General features: G+C 39.9%; 1 protein-coding gene across 1 annotated transcript in view; it reads left to right on the plus strand.

The window, feature by feature from the left end:
* The window catches only part of VMP1 (vacuole membrane protein 1), a 1,640,696-nt gene that overhangs the window by 233,581 nt on the left and 1,382,780 nt on the right, over window positions 1-24,335 (plus strand). The window contains exons 4-5 of the mRNA XM_044054897.1: window positions 6,185-6,752; window positions 7,746-8,137. Of these exons, the coding sequence (XP_043910832.1) occupies window positions 6,185-6,752; window positions 7,746-8,137 (960 nt within the window). The remainder of the gene's footprint in view (window positions 1-6,184; window positions 6,753-7,745; window positions 8,138-24,335) is intronic.

Consider the following 24,335-nt stretch of genomic DNA (forward strand, 5'->3'; position numbering starts at 1 on the left):
ACAGAGGATCCTACAGAGGGCGACAATGGCAACCAGCAAACCAAAGAAGTGACACAGGGGTTTCTCCTGCCCTGCAGGGACAATCTCAATGACTTTCCCCTAGTTCCGCTGACCAAGGAGCAAACAGAAGCTCCTTTGGGCGGAAAATTATCTTTGTTTTCAAAAAATTGGCACAAACTGACAAAAGACAAATGGATTTTGGACATTATAGACCACGGTTACAGGTTCCACTTTCATACCTTGCCAAGAAATCAAGGCATGCCAAACCTTCCACAAAATCAGAGGACAGAGGCTATCAAGCAAATTTCTCTGCTTGCTCAGATCAAAGCAATAGAAAAAGTTCCACAACAAGAACAAGGTCAGGGGTTTTATTCAAGACTGTTCCTTGTTCCAAGAAAAGAAACTCAATGGAGACCAATACTGGACTTGTCCGCTTTAAACACTTTTCTCATAGTACCAAAGTTCAAAATGCTGACTCTACAGCAACTCCTTCCCATGCTGGGCAAGGGGTCTTGGCTGATTACTCTGGACCTCAAGGAGGCATACCTGCATGTCCCTATCAGACACAGCTGCAGAAGATACCTCAGATTTCTTGCAGGGCCAGAGCATTATCGATTCTCAGCATTGCCATTTGGCTTATCTACTGCACCCAGAGTATTCACAAAATGCCTGGCATCAGTAATTGCTCATTGCAGGCTCCAGGGGTTTCAAATCTACCCGCACCTGGACGATTGCCTCATACAAGCGCACGACAAACTAACCTTGGCAAAAAACTTGAATTATGTCATACACTTGCTACAGGCTCTGGGATACACAGTCAACTTTCAAAAGTCAAGACTTCAGCCATCCCAGCAAATAACCTTCTTAGGAGCCAAACTAGACACAGCCTCTCAAATGGCTTACCTGACAGAAGACAAGCAAAAGAAGTTAACTCATTACTTCAGAAGTTTAGCAAAACTCACCCAGATGACTGCAAGGAGATTCCTACAGGCCCTGGGTTACATGGCATCCTGCATTCTCCTGGTTCCACTAGCAAGACTACACATGAGAAAGCTTCAATGGTACCTAAAAAGCTTATGGTCTCAACACAGCAACAACCTAGAAGCAACTATACCGCTCATTCCATGTCTTCAAAAGGAATTTCTATGGTGGGCCACAGTAAGCCAGTTAAACACAGGTATGTCGTTCAAAAAACCTCAGATAACACAGACCATGACCACAGACGCCTCAGACCTTGGATGGGGGGCGCACATGGAGGGCAGATGTATTCAAGGACAATGGTCTCCAAAGGAAACACATCTGCATATCAACCAAAAAGAAATGCTGGCAGTAATGCATGCCATCGAGGCCTTTGGACAACAACTTCAACAAGGCCACCTACTAATACGGACAGACAACACCACTGTGATATGGTACATAAACAAGCAGGGGGGCACTCATTCTTACCCCCTTTGCAGACTGACAATGAATCTTTGGGAAAAATCACGGAGTCTAAACATACAGTTACAATCCCAGTTTGTTCCAGGCAAAGACAATGTTCTGGCGGACAGTCTAAGCAGGAATTTCCTAGACCCCCACAAATGGAGGTTACATCCAGACATCTTTATACGACTCGCCTCGACATGGGGCAGGCCGGACGTAGACCTGTTTGCCTCCCACCTCAATCATCACTTACAAAAGTTCTGCTCAAGGACATATCATCCACAAGCATGGAAAATAGATGCTCTCTCATTCAACTGGAGCTCCCTAATAATCTATGCATTTCCACCTCTGCCACTGATGACCACAGTGTTACTAAAGATCAAAGCAGAGCAGCTGAAGGGGATCCTAATAGCTCCAGACTGGCCAAGACAACAGTGGTACCCACTACTACGGAGCATATGTCACAACAAAACGTGGGCCCTTCCCCAATGGCCCCAACTTTTGACTCAACACAACTTCAGGACAGTTCATCCCAACATCCAGACGCTACAGCTAACAGCTTGGGAGATCCCATAAATAACCTCAATTTACCTCTCTCCAAGGAAGTTCAGCGGATACTAACAGAAGCCCGCAGACCATCCACCAGAAAGGCTTACTCAGCCAAATGGAAGAGATTCAGCATTTGGAATACCAACAAGGGTCATGATGCATCACTTTTGAGCATTCCTCTCATTCTGGAATACTTGGCAGATATACTACATAACGGACTCTCATACTGTTCCATAAAAATACATGCTTCAGCTATTTCAGCTAGATACAACACTGATCCACATGTGTTTTCACATCCTTTGTTAAGGCAATTTCTTAGAGGAATCAAGAATATAAAGCCCCTAAGAAAGGCATCAGTACCAGCTTGGGACCTCAATTTTGTCCTAGAAAAATTGACTCTACCTCCCTTCGAGCCAGCAGCTTCTGTGGATTTACAATTTCTTTCCTGGAAGACAGCTTTCCTGCTGGCCATTACCTCAGCAAGAAGGGTTTCAGAATTATAGGCCCTAATGGCAATACCACCGTTCATAACTTTTCACAGAGACAGGGTCTCCTTACGAACCAACCCTACCTTTCTGCCAAAAGTGGTATCTAGGGTTTCTTTAAATCAAGCAATTCACCTGCCTACTTTATTTCCCAATCCTGAGAACAAAGGGGAAAGACTGTTACATACCTTGGACATACACAGGCAACTTCGCTACTACCTAGACAGAGCCAAGACCAGTAGGAAGTCTGATCAGCTTTTTGTAGCTTACGCCCCTGGAGTACAAGGAAAAGCAATTTCCAAACAGACAATTTCAAAATGGATTGGACATTGCATCAGATTCTGTTATTCCTTTCATGGAAAGAGTGTGCCAGCCAATGTCAGACCACACTCCACCAGAGCTACAGCCACCTCTACAGCATTCTTAAGAGGGGTGCCTACAAAAGACATTCTAGAAGCTGCTACATGGAGCTCCGTGCATACATTTTCCAAACACTACAACCTCCCTTTATATTCCAGATCCAGAGCAGGCTTTGCTTCGGCAGTCCTGCAGGGATTGATAGCTACACCACCCTTTTCTTAGAGCATACCACCTCCCCCAGCTAAGCTATGGTATTCAACCCATATGTTATGACTGCAGCTGCATTCTTGAAGGACATAGTACAGTTTTGTACCTACCATAAATGTAGATGTCCGATAGATATGCAACTGCAGTCAGGTTTTCCCTCCCTCCTTCCCCTCTATGCCTTAGGTCCACTCTTCCCCCTGTTATCCTTAGCTGGGGATATCTGTTATGGTGTATCTGTTTATTGCTTATTTATTTGTATGGAAACCTATTATTGTCTTCCAATTTGATTACAGCCTTCCTTGGTGGGCACCTGGCATCTGGGGCAAGAAGCACTGAAGAAGATGGCGTCGGCTGATGCTTATATACTCCAGCCGCTCTGACATCGGAGAGAAATGCGACATCAGCCGACGTCGGACCCAGACTTTGGAATCCGGCCGATCGAGGGCTGCCTGAGGCAGGACAACCCATATGTTATGACTGCAGTTGCATATCTGTCAGACATCTACATTTATGGTAGGTACAAAACTGTACTTTTCTTATCCCTTGTGATACCTATGGAGTTGGGTTTGTCTTTTGAGCCTTGCCTAAAAAAGGCAATATGGGGGTAGCAAGAGCCTTTGCCAATATCCGAAAGCCTAGGGGTGACAGGTGCAAGCCGTCCCTAGCGAAGCATCGTGGCTTGTTGAGCTTATCATCCCAGGCTGACAGGCATTGGATCCCCTGTGAATGACACCAGTACTTAAGCCAATTGTTGAAATTGATCATCTTGTCTTCATATTGTGGCATCATTCTTGGTGAGGGTAAGATGCTACTCAAGGTCAGGGTCATACTGGCCTGGGCTACATGCTCAGAGAGCTCCTCTAGGTCTCTTTTCATGTAGTCCACGGAGGTACGTCTCGGGTCATTCACACCATATCTTGGTTATATTGACTTCATTGTCAGATATATAAATGTACCACTCACCACCATGAGCAAGAACAAAGGGACTTGTTAGCTACTTCTCACATGCCAGGATCCACAGTGTCACTAGGGTCCTCAAGTCCCAAAGTCCCATTACCTTATGTTCGCATATGATATGGTCATTGTTCATGTGGTAGTAAATGACTTGAGACTGACTTTTCGTATGATCCAAGAAGGTGACAATGTGGAACTCTTAGAATATGCATCTGAAACTGGTGTGAAATTAGTATTGAGCTGTATCCAACCGTTGCCAAGAATGATGCAACAATACAAACAAAAGATAATGGACTTAAGTTATTGGCTTTGCTGTTTGTCATTCTAAGGGGATCCAATGTATATCTGCCTAGGAAGAGACAATTGACAAACTGGGTTGACTTGCTAAGGATTGCCTACACTACTCTCCTTGTGACTTCTGTGTTTTGGACAGGACTTTTTCCTCCCTGTAGTACTTGTTTTAAGGCAAAGTCAGCCTCTTCAAGTTACTTACATAGCCAATAAGATCTAAAACTATATAACGGTAGCACTGCTCAGTGCTAGGAGCCTACTGTCATGCAGTGTCAGTGGTGCCACAGGTAGCGCACACTACCTTTTATGTAGAAAGCTGTGGGCTCTGTTTGCACAAAAGGTAGTTGGTAGTTACTGACACTGCCGTACAGCAGAAAGGGGATGGGTTGTTGGGAGTGGGCCATCCTGCAAATGAGATGTTAACCCAAGGTCCCTTCTGCTTGAGTTAGTGGTATCTCAGTTTGATTTCAAAGATCCCACAGCAACAATTGAAAATAATAGCGATCCTTTATTTTATTTAATACACCATAAAAACATTATTCCCATATTCAGAAACATTGTTGTAAAAACCTCGGTGGCACCAATAAGCGTTAAGTCACCAGCGACCACAAAATATGATAAAAATCCGTTTAATATATCCACATAACGCCAAACATATGTTAATAATTGAATTACTTGTGCAAAAGAAAAAGCTATTTTTTGCAGAGTAATTTGACACATTAGAATACATTTTAATAACATCTTTTTTTTGATAACTTTTATTATTTTTTATATAGTATAGTTAAATTAATATTTCATTATATTTTTAAACATCCACTCCTTATTTATTAAACAAATTATTCATATTTTAATACAAGGGAACTAATATAATTATACAATTAGTTTTATGACTTAATAAATCATATTTTAATTATATAATAGTATTTATTGCACATTTGTCACAACCACTATTCATTTTCATTAACAGCTGATTTATAAACATACAACAGGTAACTTGGTAAAAAACAAATGTATAAATAACAAATGTATATCTGAATGGGTAATATTATATTATTGAGTATGTAAAGTAGTTTTCACCTTGGTATACGTTACAATAATGTTACAATAATGTTTCATTTTATTTGATAACGTAATTATATGCTAAGAAATGCTTTATTAACGTAGTTGAAAAGCATATAAACAACTTGACATACTTTATGTATTTATGAAATTACGTATGAATAAGTTATTAATAGGTTCAAGGATTTAAATGACAAAATAAGATACATATGAATTGATTATATTAATTATATATGGTTACTGAGTAATAAAATGCATTAGAATATGTTGTGATACTTAGCGTTAATTCACTGTTTTTTAGGATTTTGGAAAGGTTAAAGATTTTGTAGTATCAGCGATGCATTAATCTTTACATTTTTTAATACAACTTAGGTATATTATGTACAGGGAAATCACATATGGTACACTTAGTGAATTACTTAGGTGATTGAAGTTAAATTTTGTTTATATTGAAAACGTTTATATTTATATGTATATTAAGATGTAATGATATCCCTTTAAGACTGAATACTATGTTTTGGCGCCAAAGAATTTATTTAAACTGATCTAGCTAATTTCCAACAGTTCTGATGAAGACCAGATACGCTGGTTGAAAGCGCTCAACTGTTGGATTTATTGGCGTTTTGTCTACTATTTTCAAGGGATTTTCCTTTGTTTTTGTGCAGCCTATCATTTACCAGTTGTCGCTGTGTTCTGATAGTTTTGTACATCTGTTAGTTGTCCTAGTTTGTTTCCTGTGGCGTTATGTGGATATATTAAACGGATTTTTATCATATTTTGTGGTCGCTGGTGACTTTCAACGCTTATTGGTGCCACCAAGGTTTTTACAACTTCGTATTGTACTAACACTTTTTCAGATGTCGAACTCCACTTCGGACGACACCGGCGAGGTTACCAGCAATCCAATGGGAACAGGATATCCAGCGCCAGGAACTGATACAGTCAGCGTACACTCTGGGGCTACAGACCTAGATAGTATTCATGCTGACATCCATTCTCTTAAGGGAGAAGTATTACATCTTACAGCGTTAGTATGCAGATTATCGGCAGACGTGCATGCTAATATTCAGACTGTTAAGCAATTCGTCAGTGATACTAGACTTCAACCTCCAGGTATTAGTTCTTCTACCAGTTCTAATCAAAATATTAGAGGTACAGTTGGCACTAAATTGAACACTTCCTTGAAGGCGCTGACTGCCTCCAATCCGACTAATGGTTTTTATCACAGTGAAGTCAATGGTGGGGATAGTGAGGGTCAACATTCAAATGTCAGCCCCGAGATACCTAATGGACAAAGATCACGACAAAACAGTAGAATACAGGGGCTAGACATTACTACACCTTTATCTAGTAGTAATATTAACATTTCAGATTTTACTTTTGACTTTTCGTTGTATGACATGGACATGGAAGCTAAAAGGATGGGTACCAAACGCAAATGGATGATGCCTACCAGGACTTATTCAGCTGTAACTGAAATGACTAATAATCATATGGGCAAGGGTTTTACTCAACATTCCCAACCTACATTATTTTCTGACCCTTTGAATAAGGGGAAAGATAGTCACAGTTTACTTAAACCAATTTTTAACTTTTGATTTTGCAATGGACAAAGATGACAGTTCAAACAAAACAGTTCACATACAAGAGGGAAAAAGAACTGAAAATGGTAGTTTGAAGTCAACGATTTATTTGTTGGGAAAGAAATTGAAGAGTATTAATGGTTTAAAGGCGGACAATATGTATTTGCAAAAATGTTTAGAAGCTAAGATAGTCCCCAAAGGGTTAAATTACCCTTGGGAATTGAGTTGACAGAAGTGGGTAGAGGTGAATTTAATACATTATTTGATGAATGTGGATTTAACTATATTAGATTACTAATGAAGTTTTATGATGAAAGATTATGTTTATTAATTCAGGTGGTGGATAAAATAAATACCAGTATAGTTAATGATTTATTATTTAAAGATTGGGAGAAATTGTATAATAAACAATATGTAGAAGCTGAAAAATGGGCTTTAACATTGTCAACGGAAAAATAATAAGTTGATGAGGGACAGAGAGCAGTATCAGAAACAAATGGCCTATGTTTGGCCTAAACAACGCCCCTTGTCTGATGTCAAATATAACAACAAAGGAAATTTTAATAGATATCAGGATGAATATGAAGGGGGAGAATATAATGAATATGAGGATGTAAGAAAATACCCTGAGATACGGGATTTTCAGAGGTATCCAAAGAACAAACATCCACCATACCAGGATACTTATCAGAAAACATACCCGAGGCGAAAGTGGGTCAGGAACACATACAATCGATATTAATCGAAGACACTAATGTTGATATAAATACGGTTATCACTCCCACACACATGGTAGGAGGTAACATTGCTCATTTGACTAATTCTTTTAATCCAGGAATTAGTATTAATGGGAATATTCATTCCTATCGTAATTTTAACATTTTTAACTATTCTAATATTAGCATAGAAAAAGTACATTTTGATTTATTTGAGAAAGGCATGAAGTATATACCTAATCTTAAATTTCAATTAGCAGAGGTTTTGATTGATTTTAAGAAATACATCAGAAAAATCAATTTAGATGTTTTCTTTAAAGATAAGAAAACTATAAATAACCCCTGTGGAGACGAACATGTAGGATCTTCTCTGACTGTTAAAAGTAATTTTACACCCATCAATCATCCGACTATTGACACGTTTGATAAGGTGGTAACAAAGGAAATATATTGTGAATATAAGAATTTGAAAAGAGCAACGAACATTGAGAATTTGACACAAGAAGAATCGGTATTATTGCATGCATTAAGAGAGGACCCTACAATTCGTATATGAAACCAGACAAAGGAGGGGGCATTGCTATTTATGATAACATGATCTATATTCAGAAAATTTATGATATATTGTATTCAACAGGGAACTATGAAACTATTTCACAAATGAATTAAACATAGCCTATCAACGAATTGATTCATACATTGAAGAGTATTTATTAGAAGGAAGAATATCCGATGAAATATACAAATTTATAAAAGTTACACATCCGAAGGTGGCCACATTGGTAGGCATACCTAAAACACACAAAGATTCACACGACCCCCCCTTGAGGCCTATTGTGTTTGTAGTTTTTCTAAAACCTTTCGAATGGGTAAATTTATAGATATCAAATTGAAAAACATTTATACTATAATTCATCATTTGGTGAAAAATTCGTGGTGTTTTCTCTCCAAATATCCAGTAAATGAAATAATGAGTGGTCGCTCCCTGTACATTGTTACAATAGATGTGATTGACCTTTTTTCATGCATCCCCAAAGTGGAAGGGTTGGAAGCATTTACAAACAGTTTGACGAGACATACAGATCTAGATTGGGACCCTATTTGCTTGATATCTGAAATGATGTCCATAGTCTTGGATAATAATTTCATATATTTTGAAGGTGAGCTGTTCAGACAAACCAGAGGCGTAGCAATGGGGGCAGCTTGTGCCCCCATCTACGCCAATCTAGTAATGTTGAATTGGGAAGATAGTACGTTATTTAAGAGTAAATATTTCAAGAATGTTACATACTATTCTAGATTCCTGGATGACATATATATTTTATGGCAGGGGGATGAGGTTGAATTGTTGGAATTTATGGATTACTTAAATAAAAGTAGTGAATATTTGAAATTCACGTATTCATATGATTCTAAAGGATTGCCGTACTTAGACACATATATAGTACATGATGCAGGAAAAGTGTCTTCTAATATTTATAGGAAAACAACTTTTTCCAACAATTATCTAGATTATACTAGTTGTCACCCCCCTAAAGTGAAATATAATGTCTTCAAGGGTCAATGTATTCGAGCAGCTAGAATGGTATCTGACTTTGACCAATTGTTAATTGAACTGGACTATATTAAAAAACTCTTTGCACAAAGAAGTTACCCCTCAGAGATGATGGATGATGTTCAGTCTTGTATTATTGGCAAATGGGGTACTAAATACAAACCCTTACTAGGTTCTGGTGAAACACATAATTATCCAATTGAAAGAGATTCTAATTTGATATTAGAAGGTGTCAATTCAAATTTCCAAAGAGCATGTATTGTAACTTACAATTTGGGGGCGGACTCGATAAAGCAGATTATATGCAAGTTTTGGTACTTGATCAGTAGTGAACCAGTGTTGGTTAAAATATTAGGAACCAAACCGAGATTTGTTCATAGAATGGGCAACAATTTAAAGAAACTGTGTGAACAACATAAAGTTAGAAAATTTAGTAGATTTAGAAGTAGGAAATGTGGTTCTAGCAATCAGTGTAGTTACATGTCAATGGAAGATAAAATTATATTACAAAATGGGCATAAGAGCCTAATTATTAATAAGGATGGTAACTGCAATACAAAACAAGTGATCTATTTGGCCAAGTGTGTAGTCTGCACGGCTTTCTATGTTGGTAGAACTGAGCGATGCTTGAAAAAACGTATTTACAATCACATATATTGTATTAGGACCAGGGATAGAACTAATGCCTTGTTTAGGCATGTTGATTGATATGGAGAGAAACGCACTTTTAAATTCATAATTTTAGAAGTTATATATAATGACCCAAGGGGTGGTGATCTTAAAGGCTTGTTGGCTTTTCGTGAAGCCTGGTGGCAATTATATCTTGATGCCACTAGTCCACCGGGGTTAAATGAGTTCATATCAACAAAATCATTATTATTTTGACATGTGGGACATATACTTTATGTATTTATGTTTATATCGTGAACAAGTAGTCAACATGAATCAAATTATATAGTACAGTAATTATTAAGAAATCTTACCTATCTAGCTAATATAACTTTAAGGGAATAAATTGTTACATTTTTATGAATTTTTATGAATTATAAATTAATACTGTATACTTTGCCTTTCTCAATTTTTTGATTATATATTCATGTACATACATCTATTAAACATATGTTAATTGAATTACTTGTGCAAAAGAAAAAGCTATTTTTGCAGAGTAATTTGACACATTAGAATAAATTTTAATAACATCTTTTTATTGATAACTTTTATTATTTTTTATATAGTATAGTTAAATTAATATTTCATTATATTTTTAAACATCCACTCCTTATTTATTAAACAAATTATTCATATTTTAATACAAGGGAACTAATATAATTATACAATTAGTTTTATGACTTAATAAATCATATTTTAATTATATAATAGTATTTATTGCACATTTGTCACAACCTCTATTCATTTTCATTAACAGCTGATTTACAAACATACAACAGGTAACTTGGTAAAAAACAAATGTATAAATAACAAATGTATGTATATCTGAATGGGTAATATTATATTATTGAGTATGTAGTTTTCACCTTAGTATACGTTACAATAATGTTACAATAATGTTTCATTTTATTTGATAATGTAATTATATGCTAAGAAATGCTTTATTAACGTAGTTGAAAAGCATATAAACAACTTGACATACTTTATGTGTTTATGAAATTACGTATGAATAAGTTATTAATAGGTTCAAGGATTTAAATGACAAAATATGATACATATGAATTGATTATATTAATTATATATGGTTACTGAGTAATAAAATGCATTAGAATATGTTGTGATACTTGGCGTTAATTCACTGTTTTTTAGGATTTTGGAAAGGTTAAAGATTTTGTAGTATCAGCGATGCATTAATCTTTACATTTTTTAATACAACTTAGGTATATTATGTACAGGGAAATCACATATGGTACACTTAGTGAATTACTTAGGTGATTGAAGTTAAATTTTGTTTATATTGAAAACGTTTATATGTATATTAAGATGTAATGATATCCCTTTAAGACTGAATACTATGTTTTGGCGCCAAAGAATTTATTTAAACTGATCTAGCTAATTTCCAACAGTTCTGATGAAGACCAGATACTCTGGTTGAAAGCGCTCAACTGTTGGATTTATTGGCGTTTTGTCTACTATTTTCAAGGGATTTTCCTTTGTTTTTGTGCAGCCTATCGTTTACCAGTTGTCGCTGTGTTCTGATAGTTTTGTACATCTGTTAGTTGTCCTAGTTTGTTTCCTGTGGCGTTATGTGGATATATTAAATGGATTTTTATCATATTTTGTGGTCGCTGGTGACTTTCAACGCTTATTGGTGCCACCGAGGTTTTTACAACTTCGTATTTCAGATATTCAAAAACATTACATATTTACAGGTAGATATATATATATATATATATATATATATATATATATATATATATATATATACATATATATATATATATATATATATATATATATATATATATATATATATACATATAAGGTCTATTTCTTACTATTTTATATTTTTAGAACATTCTCATTGTTCTTCCATACTTGATCCCAGTCCTTCTTCCACAACCATAATCTGATTTTTCACAATTTACCTGCCAAAATCCATTTTCCATAAAACAAAAATTTAATTTAGTCTCTCATTCCAATTAACTCATTTTGTGTAAAATAATAAACGCTTCTCATATTTCTTTTTATTCTTATAATATCCATACATAATTATATTCATATATATTGTTTGCAATCAACAGTCTCTAAAAAAAAATATTCATACTTTTCCCAGAATTTCATCACTCTTACATTTTAAAAAATGTGCTCTATTGTCTCTTCTTCCCCACTAAATACACTCACTTTTTTATATGGCACAGTCCCCTTTATTGATAATTTATTGCCAGTCTCCATAGGAAATCCTGGTACTCTACTACATTGGTACACCACTTTTTCCTTAATTTAATGACTTTAGTCACTCCTGGCAAATTTTCCCACAGATTTAAATATTGTTTTATTGCATTGTTATACTGCATCCTTGTACTTTTCTCTATATCCGCTATTTTTATTTTCCTGTTAGTATTTTTCTTGATAATTTTTAATTTTTTCATTCATTCATGTATTATTTTTCACTTTTTCATATTCTATTTCCCAGAATTGTTTGTACTTAAATACAAGTATTCTTGCTATTAAATTCTCATTATCTTTTTTTTTTTTTTTTTTACCCACTTAAGATTATTCTGGTTTATAGAAGCAGAACACACAACTGGGTTTAGTGTCCCCAATCCCCCAATCCCCCTTCTTATTTGGTTTAATATTCAAGCCAGTATGAAATCAAACACCAGTGACACAGTTTCCTTTTCATATTTTAGTGAGATCATACAAAAATTTGATAGGTATGATATGTTCCAGTTAATACTGAGATGTTATGTAGTCCAATCTCGCCTACATTCTTATCTGTGGGTTCGGAGCCGAATGTCGGCTCCGACTCTGCCATACTTTTTTAGCTCTAAGTCTTTCTATTGGCTGTGCTAAGAAGGTATCCCATGCTGCACTGCTCTCTATCCCCAGATCTCGTTTGCCGCTCATGTAGCTCGGACGTGGTCTCACTCTTGGCTGTGGCTAAGTACCCTTTTTCTTCTTTATCAGAGAAGTTTTTTGCAAAAAAGCTATTTTAATAGCTATTGTGTGTGTTCTTGTGTGTCTTGTGGAAAAGTTGTGTTTTTGATCAGTTTTCTGTGGTATCCCACTAGCTGTTTCCAATGGGCTAGGCCCGTTTCAGTTAGAGGACCTAGTCTGTCCCCTTGCTTTCCTTGTGTTAAAGTTTACCGGGACTAAAACCGTTTAAATTGGAGGTATTAGTCCTTCCCTTCTTGTGTTTGTGTCTAAGGATCGTTTAGGTTAGAGATCTTGTGGTATTCTGTTTGTTGTAGGCTTTTTCCCACCTTGTGACTGTTTGACTGTTGGTCCATTTATTCAGTGGTTAATTTTTGTTGGTTAACTATGTCCAAAGATACTAAGGAGCACAAGCTCTCGGGCTTCAAGAAATGCTCTAGGTGCAGATAAAATTTCCATTACCGATGGACACTGTGTGTGTATTGTCTGGGAGCGATTCATCTCCAGGAGTCGTGCAGTTTCTGTCATGCAGTTTCTGTCATGCCTTTAGTCCGTGAGTTCTTCAGGAAAGGAACAATAAATTGATTTTGAAGGGACTTCTGAAACCCTCTTTCGATGAGGGTCTGGAGTGTGCTTCCAGCTCTAAGGCAAAATCTTCTAAAACAAAAAAAGAGATCTCCGACTCCATCAGTCTCCTCGGAGCCACCGGAAGTGTCAGTTGTTATGGAACCTGCTTCGGCTGCAATCTTCTTGGAACCTTTTCAGAGCCAATCGCCTAGCCATTAGGCCAGTATCCCCTCCTCACAGGTCCCCTTCAGAGAGGAGGTCTCGATCTCCTTCTCTATCGTCCAAATCTTCCAGGACCTTATCAGATGTGGACATCAATAGAGTGGTGCAGAGACTCCTTCAGTCACCGGTTCTGGCAAAATTGTTCTCTGCTCAGACCCAGTTGGTTTCGGAGCCGGTCCCTCAACCTGCTTCAATACTTCCTCCTCTGAGCACATCTCAGCTTTCGGAGCCGGAGTGCTCAGCTCCGTGTGATGTCCCTAGGTCAGTTCCAACAATCGCTCCTGGCTTATCAGTGCCGACGTCAGCTCCGACCCCGTCGGTGCCGTCCACGGGGTTCAGGACTCAGGATTCTTCTGTCTGACCCGAGGGATAGGCTTCGGGACACCTCTCTGCTCCTAGTCTCCCTTTTGGTGCTTCGGTGCAGGGAAGTCTGACTCCTGTCTTGACTTTGGAGGCTGGTCGTTCTTCGGACTCAGGAGGACCAGCCCTCGAGGCCATGCGGAGCGTGCTGGCCAGGTCATCAGCGGCATCATGTGTGTCGGTTATTCTGTCCCCTACTACACCGGTGTAGGTCTCTGATCGCCATCTCTAGACAGCGGAGCCCCAAGGCCACAGGGTCCCCCCACGAGTTGTCCCCACATTTCTGAGGGCCCCTCACAGTTTTTGCCTGAGGAGCCACCCAGAAAGAAGACGTGCAAGAGGAAGCACATAGATTCCCAGGATGAGTCTCTCACATCAGACACCGACCTCGAGGAATCGGAGGGGTCCATTAAGTCATCCTCTGAGGATGTTTCTTTCTCTGACATCCTAAAGATTTTGAAACAAAGAGGTGACTGGCCATCCAAAGCCCCCACCGAGGAGGAGTCTGTCTTCCTGAAGGCCTTTGGTGCTCAGCCCTCCACCTCTTTGGTATCTCTACCTTTCGACGAACTTCTGGATTTGGTTTGTCGAAGGGTGTGGGAAACTCCTGACTCTGTGGAACCAGTCCCCAGGAGACGCAATAAATTTTTGTCTGCTCCTCCTGATAAGGAATTTCTGTCCAATGGAGTCCCTGTGGATGCCATGGTAGTGGCAGCTGCCACCCAGAAGAAATTAGCCGAGACTTCTTCCACCATCCATCCCCCTAACAAGGAGTCTAGGACCATGGACCGGTACGGGAAGCAAAAGTTTTCTTCAGCGACCTTTACCTTACGGTCACTGAATTACTTTTCACACTTTACACGACTCCAGAGAGATCTCCTCAAGGAGCTTGGAGATACTCTCATGGGTAACGTTTCTGAGGCGGTGGCCCAGACGGTCAACTCTCAGATGTCTACCCTCAATTCCATTGCAAACTCCTCCATGAGGCTAATCTCCTGTGCAGCCGAGGGAGCGAGTAGGGCAGCAAGTTCAGGAGTTGCTCTTAGGAGGCGGGCCTGGATGCACCTTTGTCATTTCACGGAGGTCTCCAAGTCTTCATTCACCGATGCCCCCTTTGATGGTTCCTCTTTGTTCGGAACCAAGGTGAAAGACACTCACTAGGTGCGAGCAGGAGGGAAAAACTGTCTGCAGTAGGAGTCCGATTTTCCCTTTCCTCTAGGCCTTATCCCAAGGCCCAGAGGGGTGGCAAAATGTGGTTCAAGAAATCACAGAGGTTTTTTCCCGGTGCACAAGGTGAGCCCCCCTCCAGAGGCAGGGGAGGGGGTGGTTATTCAGGGAGACGCCGCCCTAGGTGCGGAGGAGGACCCCGCAACTCGCGAGACCACAATTCCTTTCATGGTTCTCCCTACCGCCGCTCCTGATGGGAGGCCCGAATGTGCATTTCCGGAGCCAGTCGGGGGTAGAATCTCATTATATCCGGAGGCCTGGCAAGACATCACCCAGGACCAATGGGTTCTACGAATAATTTCCGGAGGATATGTCATAGGTTCATAGGTTCATACTAGGCTATCTGCCCGAGGGCATTTATAAGCCTAGCCCATAGTTTTGTGGCTTACGCCACCCCTTTAGTTTGGAGAAACTATGCCCATTATTTAGCTGTGCCTCTGTCGAGCAGTGACACGGAGGTAACCCCTGGGGTGTATCTGCGATCTCCCATCCATTGGTCAAGATTCCTCTTGAACAAGGCCAGCGAGGTGCTCTGCCTCACATATACCGGGATTTTATTCCACAGCATAGGGAGTCTTTGGGTGATGAATCTATCCCTCCAGCACGTCCTATTAATAGCCGTGTCGAGGTTTAAGTCTCCCGCCCTTGTGGCTCTGACGGATCTAGATTTTTTGAGGTGAAGCATATTCATCAAATCTGGGTTTGACATGGCCTTGTATGTTAGGCAAAGGTCACCTCTGAGCAAGGTAGCGACTGAATAGAGCTGGAGTTCTTTCAGTCGGGCAGCATAGGACAGATGTTTGAGACCCTTTATCCTTTTGGTGAGGAACTTTTGTGGCCTCTCCAGCTGCTGCAAGTGTCGGGTCAGATACATTCCAAATGGGGCATTGTACTCAATCATTGGTCTGATGAGTGATGAGTATAGGAGACTATGACCTCCCTTGATCTAGATGAGAATCCCTTCATGATAAGGTGGGCAATGTAGAAGGTCTTCCTAACTACTTTAGCTACATGGGTGTCGAATGACAGACTACTATCAACCTGGGTCCCCAGGTCCTGATAACTTCTTCTGTGCTCAGTGGATTGCCACCTATTTGGTAGCTAGGGTAACCTTGCTTTTCCCGAAGGGTATGACTATGCATTTTTGGCATTTAACTTTAGGCCATGGCTCTGGCACCAGTTATCCGTTTCTGTGAGACCCTTCTGAAGGATATCTGTGTCAGATGTGTTTTCTACTATGGCGCCCAGTTTGCAGTCATCTGCAAACTTTGTCAGCCATAACCCTCCTGTGTTTGCTTGTACTTGGAAAAGTAGATGCCAAACAAGAGTGGGCCAGGACTGAGCCCTGTGGTACACCACTTGTGACAGGCTTTGAGTCTGACATGGCGCCAGCAACTCTGACCCTGTGGGTTCTGTCACTCAGCCAGTTTGCAACCCATCTTGTGATGTATGGGTTAACATTTAAGCTGATGAGTTTTTCAATGATACCGAGTGGGGTATTGTATCGAGGCCTTCGCCAGATCGAGGTAGGCTGTATGGACTGCCTTTCCTCATCAATGGCTTTGGTGACTGTTTGAAAAAGTCAACCAAGTTTAGAAGGCATGATCTGCCTTTGACAAAGCCAAACTGGGATGGATCCAAAGTCTGCAAATTCCCTATGTCTTTATTTATGAGGTCCATTATGATCCTCTCCATGGCTTTGCAGATAAGGCTTGTCAAGCTAATGGGCCGGTAATTTCCAGGGTCGGTGGAGGCACCGCCTTTGTGAAGTGGGACCACAGTTGCAGTCGCCACTCCTGGAGTGCGTATCCAGAGGTAAGACTATGATTAAACAGCTGTCCTAGCTGTGGGTTTAATTCCTCGTTGAGTTCGTGGAGCACACAGCCGGGGACACCATCAGGTCCCATGGATGCTGTGTTTTTTGCTTTGGAGAGAGCAGTTCTCACTTGGGCGTTGGAGATGTTTGGGGGGCTGCAATCGCTTGGTATAGATATCTCCCCTTCTCATCAAATTCCCCTCCAATCAAGAAAATCCCGGATGTTTCACCCAGTCAAAGGGATTATGCAGCTTCAGAAGTTTCAAAGCTGCTAGGAAAAGGAGCCATCCAACATGTCCCCTCAGACCAGATCGGATTAGGGACTTGCTCCATATTCCTTTTGGTGCCAAAAAGGTCAGGGGACCTGAGACCCATATTGGATCTCAGTCAATTGAACACCCATGTGCAAACGTCCAAGTTCTGAATGGTCACATTGCAGTCTCTTCTCCCATTGTTGGGAAAAGAAGTGTGGATGTGCTCCATCGACCTCAAGGATACTTACTACCACATAAAGATGGACAGGGCATCCAGAAGTCACCTACGCTTCTGGCTGGGAGCTAGTCATTTTCAGTTTCGAGCCCTGCCCTTTGGTCTCACCACAGCCCCCAGGGTGTTAACCAAATGCATGGCAGTGGTGACTGCTCAGTTGAGACGTCAGGGATTCCAAGTGTTTCCGTATCTGGATGACTGGCTCATTACGGCCACCACCAGGCATCTACTACTTCAGACCAGGGACGCTACTATCAACCTATGTCAACAGTTAGGCATCACATTGAACTGGGAAAAATCTGCCTTGTTGCCCTCAGTGTGTCACTTTTGTAGGCGCCGAACTAGACACCGCCCTCATGCGGGCGTTTCTACCACAGGAAAGAATCAGAGTCCTACAATAACAGGTTTACACCTTGCTCCCTCTGAGAATAGTGAAGGCAAGATGGGTCCTCCAACTGTTGGGGACAATGGCTGCTACGATTATGTTAGTCCCTCTGGCAAGGTTACATATGAGGCTCCTTCAGTGGCTACTCTTTGCCCAGTGGTCTCAGTCTTACACTTTCTCACCCTATTCTACTCACAGACAGGTGCAAACAGGATCTCAGTTGGTGGCTTCGCACCAACAACCTGAATGTGGGAAAGCCCTTCGTTCCTGTGCCCCCGGTTGCCACGGTGACCACGGATGCCTCCCAGATGGGTTGGGAGGGGCATTATCTAGGCAGGACAGTCCAAGACACGTGGCAAGAGCACAAGATTCATCTGCATGTCAGTGACCTGGAGATCAGAGCTGTGCTACTAGCATTGCAAACACTTCAGAGTTTTCTTCCTCTTGGGACTATTGCAATCCACTCAGACAATATGTCAGTGGTGTGGTATCTGAACATGCAGGGAGGAACCAAGTCTTATCCCCTTTGCAGAGAGGCTATGCGAGTGTGGCAGTGGGCAGTGTCTTCCCAACGTTTTCTGGTGGCAACGCACATTCCGGGAAGTCCAATGTGATCACAGACAGGCTAAGCAGAGCTATTCTGATGCCTTACGAGTTGCGGAACAGATCTTTCGCAGGTGGGGTCAGCCTTGCTGCGACCTTTTTGCCAGCTCCCTCAATGCCAAATGCAGCAGCTACTTCACATTGATTCCCCCTCAGGGGGAGTCACCCAGGGACGCTCTGGTCCAAGATTGGCCCTCCGGTCTACTATATGCCTTCCCTCCGGTCCCCTTGCTGTCAAAGGTTATTCAGAAAGCGCAATCCTTGGGAAGCAAAATTATTCTGATTGCCCCACACTGGCCTCGTCAAATTTGGTTCCCCTTTCTCCATCCCTATCTCATGGACGCTTCTTGGATTCTGGACCCACAACCAGACTTACTGACACACGTCAGGGCAGCTCCATCCTTCTCTTCGAACACTCCGGTTGACAGCCTGGCTACTCCACTTCCGTCATTAGTTAGGCTTCCTCAATTTTTGCCGGAGGTGGTTCATATTTTATCTTCCTCTCATAAGCCCTCGACCAGGAAGATTTATTACAGCAAATGGAAGAGGTTTTCAATCTGGGCGCATGCCGAAAAGATTGACCTTTACACAGCTCCAATTTCGTCTGTATTGGAGTTCTTGTCTATGCTCTATAACCAGGGTTCAGTGGCCACAACCATTAAAGTCCAATTGGTGACTATTTCTACCTTTCATGTTGCAGACTAGCCTAGCCTGATGGCACATAGACTCTGTAAGGCTTTCCTGAAGGGCACTTTGTTACTTCGTCCTCTGGTATCGGAACCTGTTATGCCTTAGGACTTAGACTTTGTTCTACAGGGTCTTACTTCACCCCCCTTTGAGCCTGCAGCCACTTGCGATTTAAAATTATTAACTTGGAAGACTGTCTTTTTAGTAGCCATCACGTCAGCCAGACGCGTTTCGTATCATCAAGCTTTATCAGTCACACCCCCCTTATTTGATTTTTCATATGGGCAGGGTTTCTCTCAGACCGAACCCCTCCTTTCTTCCCTTCCCAAAGTGGCGTCAGTCAGTAACCTTAACCAATCTATTGAATTGCCAGTGTTTTTTCCCCAGTTCTCAAACAAGGCAGAATTCAAATTTCATCAGTTGGATGTGCACAAATAATTACATTTTTATTTACACAGAAAGAAAGACCTCAGAAAATCTGATCAGTTGTCCGTTTCATTTTCGGAAAACGGAATTGGGTCTCCTGTTTCCAAAGTCACGTTGTCCAGGTGGATTTCCAGTTGTATTTCTTTCATTTATTCCTCAGGGGGAAAAGATTTACCGTTCCGGGTGAAGGCTCACTCTACTCTGTCTGTATCTACATCTACAGCTTTTCAGGCCAGATTGTCTATGGATGATATTTGTGCTGTGGCTACTTGGGCATCTCCTCACATCTTTGATACTCATTACAAGTTAGATGTGGTATCTAGGGACAGGTCTTCCTTTGGTTCCACAGTCCTCAGGAGTATTTTCCACTGAGCCTCCCAGGATTTAGGTACTGGGGATGCTGTCCCACGGGTAAGAATGTAGGCAAGATTGGACTACATAACATCAAGAAGTTATGTACTCACCATAACGTTCGATGTATGTAGTCAATCTCGCCTCACATTCTTACTTACTCCCCCTCCTTTCCCCGTCCTGGAGTATCTGGAGGTTAGGTCTGGTTTCAGAGCTCCCTTCATTCTTGGTTTGTTCTTCCTTTCCTTATGTGGTGTTATGCATGGAGAATGAGTGCTGGTGCTCACAGCAAACTAGATCTGGGGATAGAGAGCAGTGCAGCATGGGATACCATCTTAGCCCAGCCAATAGAAAGACTTCGAGATAAAAAAGTATGGCCGAGTTGGAGTCAACATTCGGCTCCGAACCCACGGGTAAGAATGCGAGGTGAGATGGACTACATACATCGAACGTTATGGTGAGTACATAACTTCTTCATCTCTAGATAAACCTTTTCCTGAACATCCAGCTATATGTTCTCCACAGAAGGCATTTCTTTCATCGACCCTTACCTTTGCATCATAACTACACAATTTCCCCCAGATTTTATTCCTATAAAGTACACTTCCTTCTCTGAAACACACACACAACACACTGTTTTAACCACATCACCCAAACCCTTACTTTCTTTATGGTAATTCCCATTACCTTTAAACATCTATTCAAATAAACCATCACTTTCCTCATCCATATTTTGTTCTTAGCATCAACAACTATATCACCCATGTATGTCAAAACAACTGGTATCACATATCTAGCATCTTTCACCTTATAAGCTACATCACTCACCGTCTCATTCATCACCAGTGCAAATGATATTCTACTCATGGGACATCCTTGTCTTATATAACACCCCATTCATATTTCTTTACTCAAGCAACCCATTAACTAACAATCTTCCCCTTTAATTCTGATATGCTACATTGTGTCATAGTTTTATTATCTATTCCATACTAATCCATAACATCCCATCAACAACAAGTCCTATTGTATTAAATGCCTTACTAATATCACCTACCACAAGTTTAACATTCTCCCTCACTTATTCCGTGATCCTCAATTTCTTTCACAACCAATAAGACATTCTTGACATCCCTTCCCTTTTATACTATATGTACTTTCTTCCATAATATCCCTTGTCCTTCTTTCCATTCTTCTCTGTATTGTTCCCATAAAAATGTTATAATCTGTGTTATTTAGCATGATTGGTTTCCAGCTGTTTTTCATTCTTTTCTTTCTGCCATATAAATTTTAATATCCCACTATATCACTTTTCATAAGAAAACCTTCCTTTAACCATTCAATACCCTCTTTGCCTGTCCATTAATTTCTTGTACATTTCATATCCTATACCATCTGGGTCTGATGCTGAATCAACATTTTCTTGTGTACTTCGTACAGTTTATTAATAGTAATTTATTTTTTTTAAATTCTTCTTTAACTCTCAGGAAATTGCTTTATTCTCCATTCTGTCTTATTTTTCATCCTTATACTCTTGTACATATTTTCCACATGGTATTCTACAGTACTGTTTGCTGTTGCGATATTTTTACTTTTACATTTTTTTTCATTTCTGTACTTATGCTAATATTCCCCTTTACTATTTACCTAAATATGTAGACACTGCCTCCCTTCTGTCTTGTAAATATTTCTGCCTAAACATTAATGCCTTATTTTTCAATATCCTAATACTGTCTTGTATTTTCTAAATTTTGTAATACGTTTCTATAAATTTGCCCATATTTCACTTTCTCTTCCCTTATTATATCACCTTGCCACTGAAAAAATATTTCTTTTTAAATCCACCACTTAGAATAATGTTAATGGAAGTCCTTTGTGGTTATATGATTTTTTCCATAACTGCAAAGCTCCCCATAATTTCTCATTTTCTTTTTTATTCCAGTCCCTTTCTTCCATCACTTCCATCTATATTGGAAGTCTGAGAAACTTGTCACAACTGCATCACCATCACCCAAGCCTTACAATAATATAATATCAATTTCAGATCTGTCTGCCACTTTCTGTACATCCATTGACAGGCAACTTACCATATTTTATCACTTTCTGTTTTTTTTATTTTTTTTTTTTTACATCTTGTCCTTTCTTTTTGCATCTTCCCCTCAAATCACAGATCACAGTTAAGTCCCCTGCAGTTATAATTTTCATGTTAACCACCACATAATTTAATATTTGATTATACAGATTCTTTCTGTACTAGCTGTATATGATGCTATAATTCTGTAAACGTGTACTCTCCACCTCACATCCGCAACAGTTTACCTTCTCATCCTTACCAACACTGCATTTAGTTTTTTCACTGTTTCTTTACAGAAAACAGCAGTGTCAGACCAATTTTCACTTCTGAAGTTACCTATTGTATTTCCACCGCACAATTTTTCTGTTTGTAGTCTTCACTTGTCAGGAATCTTGTATCCTCTAACAAAATAACATCCACATCACATTTAACACCCCATTCTAGTATCCCTATCCTTCTTGTGGTCTTAATAACACTGTTCACATTTACTGAAAATACCATAAAATTGTTACTTTTTGTTCTTTTAATTTCAGGGAATTATTTTTAAATTTTGATTTTGTTTTTGCTTCTTCCCCTATTAATTTTTTTTCTTGGGTTTATGTACACATAATCCCTGATCCTCAAAATCAGATTTTTCACTGGATAGAACTTAAAAAAAATTCTTAGTTTCAGTCCCTTCTCCTGACCTCACTTCCTGCATGCAAACTCTAGCCTTTTCCCCTCCATATTTTTTTTCTTCTAGAGCTTTTATTCACTTAATTTAGCCTCCCCTCATCATCTTGTCTCCTTCCTCATATATGTTTTTGTCCCTCTCCCCTTTTTTTTCATTATTTACTGTTTGCTCTTCACATTCCATCCAAAAGTGTTACAGCTTGCATTCAGTCATACATCATCTTGCTGTAAGTCCTTTCTCCCCCACTGGTTACACTTTGTCTTGTCACAATCATTATATGAGAAAAGTCTCCATAAAAGAGACTTGATATGAGGTTGGCCATCGTATCTTAATGTTCCCTCTATGACTAGTCAAAAATACTTGTCCAGTGTTTTTTACCATGTTTTTTTCCTCATTTCAAAAAAGGTTCCAACCTCCTCCCTCTACTCCATAATTTTCTCTCATCTCTTGTAGACATAAACCATGGTTCAGAAATGGCACATTGTCTGTTTTTTTAGTAACAATGAGCCATTCAAAGTTCCTATACCCAAGAAGAACCCCAAGATTCATGTAAAAAATAATGCAATATGGCTTTTAGGCAAAGAAAGTGCAAAATCGTGTCAAAACATAGCTGTGCAGATTTACACAACATACTTACCTGTCCTTGTCCAATCACCAGCACAGATACAAGTCATTTACAGCCACCATGGGGAGAGACACGTACACACGCACAATAACTAGTGATTCCCACATGTTTTTGTGTAAAAATCAGCACTTTGTTTTTGAAAGATGTACCACCTTACTACTTTCACACAGGATGGGGAGTGGTTTCATTAACTGACAGTTATTTTTGGTGATCCATGTCTATGGCTGTCGGCACTACCACTTCTAAATGGAGCAAAATGAATGCTAAACTTTTAGTAAACGTGATAATATAATTCTAGAAATAAATAAATAAAATGTAATGCTCAGAAATGAGTCAAAGGAAATGTCGACTGTTGGTATAAACCAAGCAGGAGATTAAGGGGGCAGTAGTCCCCCCCCCTTACAGGAAGCATACTATTCTTGTAAATTTGTCAATGAAATGTGCATGCTTGTGTACGTGGGGCTGATTACCCCCTTAACCCCCACTTGTTTCCTCTCTGTGGTAGAAGGTTTCAGTTTACTTCTTTCCGTCCTCCATTTTTAGTGTTGTAAGCTGTGCACTTATGCTGCATCTGAGAACGTGCTTGTCTGTCATACATAGGGTATTTGCATAAAATGGGCTGAGTGAGGGCAGGGTTTGTTATTGCACATCCAGTGTGGTGGTACTTTGAGAAATAACCCAGTAAATTGTGTGTAAACATCATAGGCATACATTAACATTGTTTACTAGTGGTAGTGTCTTAGGGTAGAAGACAGCACATTTGCTGGAAGATCAGCAAAAATGTATGATGAAGTAGTAAAAAAAAAAAAAAAAAAAAAAAAGCAGTAATCCCTCAAATGCAGTCGAGCTCAAAGATCACTTCCTGTTCATTGGTCTTCTCCATCATCTCAGACACTGTACCTTCCTGTATCCTCAAATGCATGCCCCCCCCAACAGCCCAAAAATAAAAAGAAGCCAACAACTTTTTGAAAAATTGATGTAAGAACGCAACTAACATAAGAACCTTGCATCACTGCCTGATGTACTTTTTTTTTCATTATTTT

Source organism: Protopterus annectens, chromosome 13.part0 (genome assembly GCF_019279795.1).
Source record: "Protopterus annectens isolate FY-2018-M chromosome 13.part0, PAN1.0, whole genome shotgun sequence".
NCBI lineage: Eukaryota > Metazoa > Chordata > Ceratodontiformes > Protopteridae > Protopterus > Protopterus annectens.